The sequence below is a fragment of the Tripterygium wilfordii genome, chromosome 19 (genome assembly GCF_013401445.1).
Source record: "Tripterygium wilfordii isolate XIE 37 chromosome 19, ASM1340144v1, whole genome shotgun sequence".
Classification (NCBI taxonomy): domain Eukaryota; kingdom Viridiplantae; phylum Streptophyta; class Magnoliopsida; order Celastrales; family Celastraceae; genus Tripterygium; species Tripterygium wilfordii.
The window spans coordinates 182311-195068 of NC_052250.1; the positions used below are offsets into that span (position 1 = coordinate 182311).

General features: G+C 35.9%; 3 protein-coding genes and 1 long non-coding RNA gene across 4 annotated transcripts; 1 reads left to right on the plus strand and 3 right to left on the minus strand.

The window, feature by feature from the left end:
- Positions 1-1510: 1510 nt before the first annotated feature.
- On the plus strand, positions 1511-3501 carry LOC119985105 (putative 4-hydroxy-4-methyl-2-oxoglutarate aldolase 3). The gene is made up of 2 exons (XM_038829277.1): positions 1511-1685; positions 2714-3501. The coding sequence occupies exon 2, from the start codon at positions 2719-2721 to the stop codon at positions 3217-3219; it is 501 nt and encodes a 166-aa protein (XP_038685205.1). The 5' UTR covers positions 1511-1685; positions 2714-2718; the 3' UTR covers positions 3220-3501.
- Positions 3502-3592: 91 nt separating this feature from the next.
- Positions 3593-11254, minus strand: LOC119986089 (high mobility group B protein 10-like). Its single transcript, XM_038830641.1, has 11 exons — positions 11242-11254; positions 10794-10941; positions 6371-6449; positions 6009-6047; positions 5755-5896; positions 5607-5662; positions 5354-5555; positions 5147-5249; positions 4991-5100; positions 4351-4682; positions 3593-3881 (listed from the first exon to the last, which is right to left on the minus strand). The coding sequence occupies exons 1-11, from the start codon at positions 11252-11254 to the stop codon at positions 3789-3791; spliced, it is 1317 nt and encodes a 438-aa protein (XP_038686569.1). The 3' UTR covers positions 3593-3788.
- On the minus strand, positions 8032-9338 carry LOC119985106. The gene is made up of 4 exons (XR_005465045.1): positions 9277-9338; positions 9090-9160; positions 8945-8987; positions 8032-8305 (listed from the first exon to the last, which is right to left on the minus strand). It is a non-coding gene; the product is annotated as an uncharacterized LOC119985106 (long non-coding RNA).
- Positions 11255-12022: 768 nt separating the features above from the next.
- LOC119984964 (photosystem I reaction center subunit V, chloroplastic-like) lies at positions 12023-12749 on the minus strand. Its single transcript, XM_038829094.1, has one exon. The coding sequence runs from the start codon at positions 12643-12645 to the stop codon at positions 12169-12171; it is 477 nt and encodes a 158-aa protein (XP_038685022.1). The 5' UTR covers positions 12646-12749; the 3' UTR covers positions 12023-12168.
- Between the last annotated feature and the right edge of the window lie 9 nt (positions 12750-12758).

Below are 12758 nucleotides of genomic sequence, written 5' to 3' on the forward strand. Positions count from 1 at the left end.
TTGCAAGTATTGATCATCTTATTAATTGTCTTTTACTAGTGTTTAGGCCCGTACGGATTTTTATATATTCACGTATTTGTTTAATTTATTGTTATTAATTAATCTATTTATAGATTTTTTTTTCCTGTTGAAGCTTAGCTTAGTTTCTATGCAAGATTTGAGAAGTCATATACAAATTGCATCCTCTACTCAAGTATATATCTTGAAATAAAATTAGAATATTGGAAGATTTGTAGTCTTAAACAGTAGAAAATGACTACAAGCCAATTGAAATAAAATGATCGATTGTGTTTCTATCTACAACCCGATTGGAAGAAATAAGGAATGATAAAAAAATTTGTACTAAGCTTAATATATACTAAAATTAATACAATACATCTACATACGTATGAATGAATAAGCTTACATGATATTCTAATTATTACATACTCATATATATAAAAGAAAATTATAAGTTATAAATATAAACAAATAGTGCGTGAATTAAGCGTGGACATATGACTAGTTTATAAAATAGTGAGAGAATCATATATATCTATGAAATAATTATTTTTTAATGAAAATGCCGTACCTTACAATACAAGTTGGTTGGGAATTAGTTTAGACCTTCCTTTTCCATTATTTTCCACACGGCACTCCTTTGTTTACCACTAAAATAGTCTAGTATCCCATAATAATAATACACATCATTTTCCATTCAAACTTGCAAAGTTTTCAATATCATAAATCTTTTCAAAGTTTGAAGTATTTGGAGGTCAATAGCTTTTTCATTATTATTAAAGATCGATAGATGAGAATCACAAATAATCTATATATCTAAATTGTATTTGTAATAATGCATGGGAATAAAAGAAGGCAATAATTTTCAAAGGAAAGAGAGGGTTTTGCTCTTTGGTTTGTTTGTTATATTAGGTTTTTCCAATACGACCCACGTACCGAGTCGCCGACCATATTTTGGGGTCTAGACTTAAAAGAGATTCGAAGTCTTCACTTGCTTTTCTTTTTTTGACAAAATATGATATGAGCAAGCAAACAGCCAAGAGAGTTGGTATATCTAAATAGACTATTATATATATATATATATATATATATATATATATATATATATATATATATATATATATATATATGGTATCTTATTCACAAAGTTTTGTCCCGCCAACCACTTATTAGAAATTATGCAGAGGTAAGTAATTGACACAGGATTTAACACATGTGATCATCACTAAAAAGAGTCTTAATCAACTGCATGCTTATCCTTGCTTGGTTTGATCTCAGGTTGAAGTTCGGTGTGGGTTAAGATTCAGATTTGTAAATTTAGAAACAGTTATCCGATCATTTATTAAAAATAAAAAATGTTAAGTTAAATTGGGTAAACAATTTCGATTTTAAAATTTTAAATAGTTTTGATATATGTTGTTTTAAATTTAAATGGAAATCTTTTAGTACTACACCCACCCAGCCGTTGACCAGCCAATAAAATGGAAAGAAAAAGATAAGATGTCAGTTTTGGCACAGAAATCAACACGAAATCGCAAGGGACGTCTATCTATGGTGTTGCAAACTCTCTACATAACTCCCTTTGGTTTGGATTCCATTTCAATTTCAATGAAGTTCCTTTGATGGATAAAGATTAGAGATAAAGAGAGCCCTAACAAGTTACACTACACTCGCAGACTCAACGGGTAAGCTTATTGTACTACGAAGAATTCCTCTCTGGAATTATCTAATTTCACTCCTTTTATATTGACTTGCACTCTAAATCCTATTTTAATCACTAATTATCTTCAATTATACATAAAATCCTATCTGGGTTCTTTCAAAGTTTGCTCCTTTACGTCGAATTTGTTGTAGGATAATTTTCTGTCAGATCATATAATAAATTTCATATGGGGGGCTGTTCTGTTTCTAGGCGGATTCAACCTTGTTGACTCTTATTTTTAATTTCTCTCTCTAATTGTACTTTTTTAAAAACAATTCTAGTTACTGGTGGATTGGATATGGCAGCTGGTCTCTGTCTGTTAATTGATTTTGTTGATAAATGGCCTTACGGATCCTTTTTCCTGATTTTCTGATATACAAATATTCAACCCTTTTTCATCTCCTAGGCTGATTCCACTCAATGTTTTGTGATTTGCATGCTTTTTTCCATTGGAGCTATACCTCTCTTGCTACCATTATTGTGAATTAGATGTCTAAATTTATTCTATCCTTCTGCTCAATCCTGGCATTAGAAACCTGTCATCGTGGGTAAATCCCTGAATCTCACTGAAAACATGCATAGTTCACTCATAGATGTATGTTAGACCAGTTTTAAACAGACACCAGTATACACAAACAGTTTGTAAAAGTTGATAAGAATTCAAGGAAAAGTGTTACCAATTCAAATGATGAATGAATGGTTAAGCGATTTAGCATTTGTTTCATAGAATAGCCTCAGTAATTGCCAAAGTAAGTGTTACCAATGTAATTGCTGCCTAGGCAGAAAACTTGCACTTTGCACACTTTGTAGTCTTGAAAAGGCTATAACTCTCTTTGCACCATTTTGGAGTTCTCTACATTGAACACATTTTTATAGAGTTTAATTGCCACCCGTGCATGCCTCTCTGTATGCAACCAAGATATAGTTTGGATTGATCGTCTTTTAAAGTAGTTTTTACCTTATCTACATGTGGTGGACATTATTAATCGTTGTTCATTGTGACAAATGCAGGAAATATGGCAGCAATGGCAACTGCTGAAGCCTGTGATTCAAATGCAGCACTTCTGGTAAGCGGCGATTTGCGTGTTCTGCAACCAATATTCCAGATTTATGGCCAGTCTCGAGTGTTCTCGGGTCCCATTGTCACCCTTAAAGTGTTCGAGGACAACGTATTCGTGAGGGAGCTTCTTGAAACTCGAGGCGAAGGAAGAGTTCTTGTCATCGATGGCGGAGGAAGCATGAGATGTGCTTTGGTTGGAGGCAATTTAGGACAGCTAGCGCAGAATATGGGGTGGTCTGGTATTGTAGTGAATGGCTGCATTAGAGACGTAGATGAGATTAATGCATGTGATGTTGGGGTGCGAGCATTAGCATCTAATCCCCTGAAATCTAACAAGAAAGGCATCGGTGAGAAGCATGTCCCTGTTTATATAGCTGGAACCTTTATTCACGACGGGGAGTGGTTGTATGCTGATAGTGATGGCATTCTGGTCTCAAAATCAGAACTTTCTATCTGAAGCTGACTGTGAAGTCTTGTATGCTGAGATTCATATGCTGCTACTGTGCAATAAGCGGGTCGAAATCCCAATTAAAGCTGTATCTTAAGAAATTTTAGGCATTTCACAATGCGTAGGACTGCATGTTTTGCCTCATAAAAGGGCATCAGGTCAGTTTCTTTTCTTTAGGTGTTGAAGGTTGATTAATTTTTGCGGATGGAGAGCCATTCAGAGTATTATGATGTATCACCAATAAAACTTTTTCATAAAAGATCCACGGTCTTGTACGAAGTTAAAAACAAAGAATAATGTCAGTCTTACTATGCATGCAATCAATACCAGAAGGTTGTGTAGATAATACTTGGCTTCTGCATGCATAGACACGAACAGAGCATTGTATGCATCACATCACACATGGGGCAACTGACATTGAACAAAATGAAATATGACAACTTCAACTTAAATTTTTTTTTTTGTTATACCACTTTGTCCTAAAATATTCTAGCAATTGTGCACGTTCTCCAGCGAGTTTTGTAAAGACAAGCATAAAGAGGGCTTAGAGAACGAGTGGATGATAATGATGAAAACGGCTATTGGTGTGTTGAACCATGACAAGAAGATCTGTATTCCAGCATTTCATTCCTGTATCTCTCCTTGTCCTTCAACCCTTTCTCTTGATAAACCTGTAACATAATGCAGAAAGTTATATACCATAAATCTTTTTTAGTAACAAGAGTTCATTATAATGTCAAGTGCAAGACCGTCCAAAGAACATTAAATGTAGATTTCAATTCACGATCACCTAAACTGTTCATCAGCATTAACAAACTTGAACTTTGGAAACATTATAGACTCTAATACTTCTACTTTGGTATCAAGGTCCATAGCAGCAATCTGTTCAAATCTAAGCATGTCATGAAACTATGACGTACTGGTAGAACAAGAGGAAACATGCTTAAGCAAGTAATGAAACTAAACACCAATGATCAAAGTTTTAACCACCAGCTACTAGAGGGGTAAGATCCCAATCTATGTCCCACTGGACAGAGGTTTGAACCATTCCCATCTCGCTTACCCTGAGAAAATTAAAACATGAAATTCAAATCACACAATGTTAGGAGTTAAATGAAGCATATGGATGTTTTTGTATACCTGTTTTTCAGCATCTGTGAGATTGTTCCATAAGACTCCAATTTTCTTGGTGATGGCTCTCTCCTGCCCATGGTGCATAGGCTTTAGCATGGCATAGTGCTTTGCAAAGAAGAAATTATAGCCACTCCTGTTTGACTTGGGGCGAGAAGGATCCCATAAAGCCAACAGGGATCTCTTCCTGCAACGGCAAGAAGATACAGCTGAAGTATAAAAACTCCCAGACACATGAGATGCTGAAGGAAAATGATACAAGACTCCTCCAAGCTTAATGGAACCGAAGTCCACAGTTACAAGATATTCATTCTCAAATTTTCCGTCGATTATTCTAGACACTGAACCGCCAATCTACAGTGTCTGATTTCCTACAAGTACCAACGGAGGTGACTCGGTTGACAATCGACTGAGTTAAACATATGTACGCTCAAAGTTCGATTCCAATATGAAACACATTATCAACTGTATTTAAAAAAATAAAAATAAATCTTCAATTGATTTAGTAATTTGAAAGGGCAGTAGCTGTGAAATCTTCCTCCAAGTTGCCTTTACCAGATCAACTTTTAATTTCAGATTCTCTAACAGTCATCTCCATGCTGTACTGTCTGATACTCTGATACATATGGACATACATGTACATATATACATGCATCTAATGATAGTTGTAGGTAGGAGGAAAGACACTGCAAATTCCTGATATGGAAAGAGACATGTTTCAGGCTTTCAGCAGTATCTCTCCTGGATTTATTTTCCCATCTGAATATCACCAAACACTTGCAAAAATTACCTTCTAGGTCCTCACATATTTTTCAAGATTTCATTCAGAAACTGAATCATATCAAACAAGAATTCAAGTCTGTTTTGCAGTGAAATAATCTCAAAACTTGAATATCTTAAGTTATTTCCTGTTAAAATACACTATAAAAGCATCTGTAGAAGAAATTAAAAGACATCCCTGGATTGAACTAACGCTGCACTTGATCAACTGATCAACTCATAATGAGCTGACGAATGTTCATCGGCCAGATATCATTAGTGTCTCCGTCCAAAACACGCTTAGCTATGATGTTATTAGCAGCATCAGAAGGATGGTATGGATCCCAAAATATATACTTTGATCTGTCTGGGCAAACCTTTGAAGGAGGACCACATGGAATCAGACCTCCAAAGCGACCGGCAATGGATAATATTATTTTCAAACACAAGCAGGACTGGAACCACAGCCCAATACAATGGATAAATCATATCAAAAGGTTGGTCACCCCTTCCTCTATGGTTGCAGGTCCAGATCCATTGGCAAGGCTCTCGTTTGTGGTATCTGTAAACAACAAAAATATGAACTTCAATCTAGAGGAAGAGTATTAAACAAAAAAAATTCAAGAGTGATATGCCAAATGTCAGGTCTTGAACCTGGTGGGACTTGTTTCTGGAGAAAGTACACTTGCTCAAAGTTATAAAGCAGAGAAAGATAATACTTCCGCAAGACAAATGAAGCACTGGTAATTGTGGATGGGAAATTGAATAAGACAATCACTTCTTCCATTTGCCATCTCTAATCACCTGTAACCATTTTAAAGATGATCAAAACAACTTTAAAGAGATAGAAGATTGGAAAAATGAAAAGAAGAAACAATAGTAAAAATCTCGTTGCAATACCTACAAACGTAGGTCAAATTCCTGCGATTCAAAAACTCATGGACATGCTGCATAATTGAGAAAGACAGCTTACAGCGGCAAAACTTTCAGCAAGAAATTTTAAAATCATTCTAGCATCAGAATGGGTATGACCATAGGCCCCCTTAAATAACCACATGCTAATTATTAAGCAAAACAATCCAGATAGAGAAAACAAGGGAGATTCCAGGTTTACAGCTGAACTTCAGTAAGTCCTGTCGGAAATGAGCCCATGACTATTTTTATGTCAATTGCTTGGTCCCATATTTGATTTACATAGCAAACATCATCATCATTCATGGTAATCAAGAAGAGGCAAAAAGACAAAGAAGAAGGCGAAGACAACTTGTACCTTTTCAATGCCACCGCGCGATGTAACCTCCACAAAAAGATGTTGCAGATCTAGAGCTTGGCCTCCTACAGTAGGAACCCTGTGCGAGAAAAACATAAGCTGAAAAGATGAAAGCCTTAACTCAGAAATTCAGAATGAACAGAGGAAATCACAATGGTAACACAATATAACAGGAGTAAGGAGCAAATAGATATCCAAGTAGGATATGTTGGTTTTGTTTATTTGCTATTTCACTCTCAACTCTTAACAATATCATAAGTGTTTAGGCAAGTACAGGAAAAGAGATAGGCTATATTATTTCAGGCGTATAATACATCAAATTTCACTAATATATTAAAGTAAAAATTGTGCATGTTTATATAGGCACCATTAAATGCAAACTGCTGGAAAATGAAGGCAGCTTTTCTGGAAGGCGGTTCTTTGAATTAAAAAGTTTATGTAAGAGAAGGGTCTCTTGAAAAGGCTAATCTTACGTCGTTCCCCTCTTCTTCCCTTCTCATCCAGAAAAATGAAAAGTTCAAATAAATAAAAACAATGAAAAGTACATCAGACAGAAAGAACAAAGCATGAGAAGCTAGGTAAGCAGATCAGTCAATGGACATATTTTTTCACACTCTCTAAAACTGACCACTTGACTTTTCAAGTGTTTTGATCTACCAACAGACACAAGGGCACAGAACAATACCTTCAGTTGGTAGCCCCACAGAAAAATGACAACTTGTAGTAGTACAGAGTTTGACCATGTTAAAAACCTCAAAACTGTATCATAATAGACAGCCAATAGAATGTAGTAATTTACTCAATATAATACCAACATTTTAGTTCCATTTTATCAATAAAGCAATCTCTTTAAAAACAGTAAGTTTTTTAGAATCTCAACCCCAAGTATTTCCTAGAAGCCAGTAAAGCGGACTAATTTTTTCTAAGATGGGACAAAAACTGAAGTTTGACATATCTAGCCACCCTCTGAAATGAAAATCTGTACAATGGAATTTACAAACTAAACACATTGGTGACAAAACATACCTGGTTATTGGTGAATAACTAGATGATGCAAACGTGAACCTCTTTCTTCATATTTGAAAGAAAAATATGATTTTCCAAAAATTGATTTGTTATAAATTATAAGATAGGGTTTACGCATTCAATCTCTATAAAGGCATTTCAACCTTGATCATGTTTTTCATAAGAAAGAAATGCCATTTTTTTAATGCAAAAGAGATTTTATTGATAGAAGGTAAAGCACCATGAAGGTAATTCGCACAAAAGAGAACAGAATATTACAATGGTTTAAAACTTTAAATTAATCCTCTCAAAGAATTTTGTACATAAATCAGATGTCAAGAATCCTTTTCCCACATTAATATTACTATGGTTTAAACTTTTGATTGACTCCTATGAAGGGGGAGAGGGGTTAATGATTAAAATTGCTTGTCATAGTTAAGGTTGCAGAGCCAATTTGGTTGTTAGAGTATGTCACGCCCCGTCCCAGGAACGTGACTTATTGACAACACGTGTGTGCACTCACGTGCCGCCACCTAAAATACCAAGACTCAAATACCATAATACCAACACAATTTAAACAAAAATCCGGCAACACCTCCCCGTATATCGGAGAATGCCTCTTGCACAACATATAACAATTTAAACCAATAATTCTCATACCACCAACTAAATATCCAGGGCCTCAGGCCATATCATCCCAAACATAAATTATCATACACACATACATACCAAGGCATTAAGCCTAACCATCCAAAATCTTCATTTATCCCACACATTACATACTTGTATATATCCTAATATACCATTAAGCCAAAGACTAACCAACACCACACAAAATAAAACAACAAACCACCACAAGTCCAGGCCATCCGCGTCACGCTCCTCCCTGCTGATCCGTAGTCGGAGCACTAGCGCTAGTACCTATATCACCTGAGAAGGGGGAAAAATAAACGGTGAGCAGGAGGCTCAGTAGGGATAACGAATAGGAGTATAAAATAAGTAATAAGGCCGGAATATTATAAAAAAAATAAAGCTATGCAACAATATGCCATGTCATCATACAAAATGCAATCCGTACGTCCAACCGAGCCATGTTGCTAGAGCCAATTAACCGGAACCACTAGCACATGCTCTTACAAATACTCCATGCCATGCCACTAGAGCCAATTAACCGGAACCACTAGTGCATGTTCATACGAGTATCATCAACCGTGTCACTAGAACCAAATAACCGGAACTACTAGTACACGTTGACGTACATACCATAATCCAATCCTCCATTTCTACCATGCAACCAATGCAATATCACACATTACTATTATGCAACTAAATTCAATTTGCGCGCAATTTCATTAAAACATATGCTCAAGAGTATCGACTACTCGATAGATGACCGAGTGTCCATGGGTAATACATTCAACATTAAACACACAACATAGCAACTTGAGTTCACAATAGCACACAATCCAAGGTTTGTTTCCCCTTGAACAAAAAGGCGGAAACGAATGAAATTAACCACAATTCGGGTAGCCAAAAGTGTTCGAAATTGAGGGTTAAGGAAATCCCTACCTCGTTTTGGCCAAGCACCACAACTCTTCCAAGCCCAATCAACCTAAACCATACACGCATTTGCAATTCAATTGACATCCCAAAATTATTATTTTCCAAATCAACTACTCACATTTATCTCAAAATTTCAAGGTAAACTACTCACCTTGCCCAAATCTTCAAACCCTAGGACAACCACCTCTCCTCCTATCTCCACACTTCAATCCAAGCTCAAATCTAGCATTAATATACATAAACTTTGATTACTCAACAATCTTTTACCCCAAAACTTCTAATTTCACGAAATCCCACAAAACCCATAAACCCTAGCTTCAAATCCATGGAAATCTTACCTCAATCTTGAAGAAATCTTGAAAACCAAGCTTTAGAAAGTCCAAAATCTTCAAGTCAAGCTTCTTTCTCCTTGATTCACACCAAAATCCTTCTTCTCTCTAGTTCTCTCTCTCTCTCTCGGCGTTCTCTGTCAAAACCAGTGAAAGAAATAAACCTAGAAGTTCTAGGCTAGAACTGTCCCAATGTGTTTTAAAATGAAATTTATCGTCGAGTGTCCGGACGGCTCATAAAGTGTCCGGACACTTTGTGAAGAAAATGAGACAGATTGCATATCTGCTCAAAAACTGCTCGAGGTGTTCGGACACTTGTTTGGGTGTCCGGACACTTCACTTTTTTTTTGTTTTTTTTTTTTTATTTTAAAATTTTTAATTTGGGTTTTCACAGAGTAACTTTGTTAGGGACATAGGACATAGATAGAGAGTAAATATATAGAGGGATAAGTTCAAGGAATTATCACATTTAGTTTGAGGATATGTTTGTATGTGTGTCTACAAAGATACATATAAATAAACAAAAAAATTCCTTTACACATAGAAAAATCGGAAACTCGAAAGTTTTGTGGTCTCTTAAAACAGAAAAAAAGAAAAAAGAAAAGGAAACAACACTTGTAGCACAAGGACAAGGCTCCCAAAATGGGGTGGGATCCTAGAAGAATAGATGTATGCAATGTTAATCCCATATTAAGGAGAGGTTTATGTAGTTTGAACCTGTGATGTCTAATTGGAATGAAGCAACATACTTGCCAAGGTTCGTCCATTTTTCTAAAATGAGCTGCTGTCCTACAAGCATGATCTCTATTTAAAAATAGAACAGATTGATGTTGTCATTTTCTTCCTAAAAAGAAACAAAAAAAAGTTCAGAAACCTTCAGAGGGTGGCAGTTTTGCAATAGTATCAATACCATATTGAGTGTAATTGATCAGAGGTAAGAGATGATTAAATTATCTCATCTGTCGGCATAATTGCCAAGTTGGTCTCATCTAAACTCTTCAACACTTGCAAGAATACCAGAAGCTAATATAAATCATAAGAATTTCGTAGGCAGTCACCTACATCAAAGGAGACCAGAAACGTGTGATTAAACTACATCTTCAATTACACACCAAAATCATTATTCCTGCAGCAATAAAAACGGATTAGTAACCTCCATGGCTGCACTCTTTCACTCCTTCATCGTCACATTGAAAGATACCACCTTTGCCAGTGGTAATCGTATGCTTATACGAGACTTATAAATCTTACAAATTTCACAACCGTTTTTTTTGTGCCCAGCGATTTCAGCTTTAGTGCGAACATTTTAAGAGAATTGGGAAAAACAGCAACCAAATCCTGAATCTGCTCTTTTTTGCATTCAAAAGCAAAAGAATCACAGTTAAATTTGCATGTCTCAAAGCTGCATTCGAAGCTGATAGCACTATAGCAGAAGCAAGAGAAACCAACAAACAAGCTAGACCCAAATTATCTGAACACAATAAAAAGATTCAACAACAAAAGGATACGCGTAGAAACCGACTTACATGAATTTGGTTCCCAAAGATTTGTGAAAAGCCTTGAGCTTTTCCCAGAAAAGGTTCGAGCTTTGAGCAATCTCCTCATACTTGGCCTCTGCTGGAGGGTAAGAAGGCGCATTGCGGTCGTTTGGGGTGTCACGGTGCAATGATAAAACTGTAGGAAGTATGGTTATGGGTAGTAGACATATTTAGACAGTGGGGTAAAGATTTGAGGGGGAGAGATTTTTCCAATCTATTCTATTCATGTATTGATAACAACTTTAGCTCTAAATGTATGCGTTTTATGAAAACCACGCACACATAACAATAAGATACAGACACCAACATAACATCCCGAATGATAAAAACCTGTATCGGTAAGTGAGCTTATCAACTACATATCTAGGACATACACCATCAATGTGAGACATTCTATGATAAACACATTATCAACACACATCTCACACGCACACACATCTTAGGCTCATGGCCGTTTTTTTTGAAAAACCACACACACATAACAATAAGACACTAAATGTATGCCTTTAAACCTTATAAATAGCCTCTACTAATACCATTTCAATTTTCTAGTTGAAGCTCTCTGGGTAAGGGATATACTCAAAAGACCCCATTTTTTAAATTTATTTTTATTGGGTAAAGAAACATATAAAGGAGAGGAGATTAGGTTGGAAAAAGGAAAAGGGTGGAGATTAGGTTTAGATAATTTCTCATGAGGGTAAACACTGTAAATGCAAATAAAGATAATTACCTTTTTTAATGACTTGGATATGAATTGGTTTTATATTTTATATGGCAAAAATAATTTCCTTTTCCGGTTCAACATTTCCCTTTTTTATTACTACTTATTTCTTTTCTAACAAATTAATTAATTGAATTTTGTGGCTCGGGTATAAAAAATCCTTTTCTTAATAACTTAAGAAATTTAGTTTCTCATTATTTAATTAGTTAATAGTCATATTCAAACAAATTGTTTAAATACAAGGAGAGAAGGTTGGTTGATGGACGGCATGAACGTCTTCACCACTTAAATAAAGAATAAAATATCTATTGGCTGAAGAATTCTTGGAGTATCAAATGGTTTTACTTGGCAAGTGGAAACCAAAGCAATTCATTCATATTTTTTTGTTCTATAGTTTTTACATTATCTGATATATCAATGAAGATTGAAGATTGGTCAATCGATATATGGACAAGAAGCAATCACAAACAATTGGAGAAAGATGAGATTTTGAAGCTCCTTAAAAAGCTTGGAACTTCGAAGCTTTTTCATTAATTGAGACGATAACAGATAAAGGGCAGTACAATAACAACACTAACGAAATACCAAAATCAAGTAAATAACACTACAATACTATACAAAGACACAGAAAGAAGAGATTTTTCAGCCAAAGAAGTTGGGAGTATAGCCATTGCTGGAAGTGGCCAAGATGTAGTAAGCAACAATATGACCAATGGAACCCCAAGCAAGAACATCAATGATGTTGAATCCAACTGGGTCATTTGATTTGAGTAGGCTCACATACTCCTTAGCCCTTGTATCCCCTGCCTCGAAGTGGGTTACACCATTTTGCTCTGGCAACCCTTGCTTGGCCACATTCTCTCTCTGGAAGGCGAAGAACACAAACCTTCCCAAAAAAAGTGACAAGCCTGTGCTCAGGCTTATCACCAGTGGTGTGCTAAGCTCTGATTTCACAGTCAATGATAGGTTTTTCCTGGTGGTGGTGATCTTGCAGGTTCTGGCTTTGGTGGTGGTGGTGAGGGGTCTAAGGCCATGGAAGGAGATGTTGGAAGGTGAGAGTTGTTGGTGTTTCTGTGTTGAGGGTGTGATGGTCAACAAGGCGGAGGAGGAGGTTGCCATTTTCTCTGGTGGAGTTGAAACTTGAAAGAGTATATCAAAACACAGTTTATTTTGATGGAAATGGAGGTAGAGATATAGATGTCCAATTTCAACTAGTGGTGGTGAAGGGGTTT

Bases quoted from the DNA above. Each gene is read 5' to 3' on its own strand.
- LOC119985105 (XM_038829277.1), top strand. From the start codon at position 2,719: ATGGCAGCAATGGCAACTGCTGAAGCCTGTGATTCAAATGCAGCACTT.
- LOC119986089 (XM_038830641.1), bottom strand. The intron at 5,897-6,008 runs GTTTGTAGGTAT...ACAGGTGATTAG, and splicing joins ATCGCAGGAATTTGACCTAC to AGATGGCAAATGGAAGAAGT. The intron at 4,683-4,990 runs GTATATATGTAC...TTGGCGGTTCAG, and splicing joins ACAACTATCATTAGATGCAT to TGTCTAGAATAATCGACGGA.
- LOC119984964 (XM_038829094.1), bottom strand. From the start codon at position 12,645: ATGGCAACCTCCTCCTCCGCCTTGTTGACCATCACACCCTCAACACAG.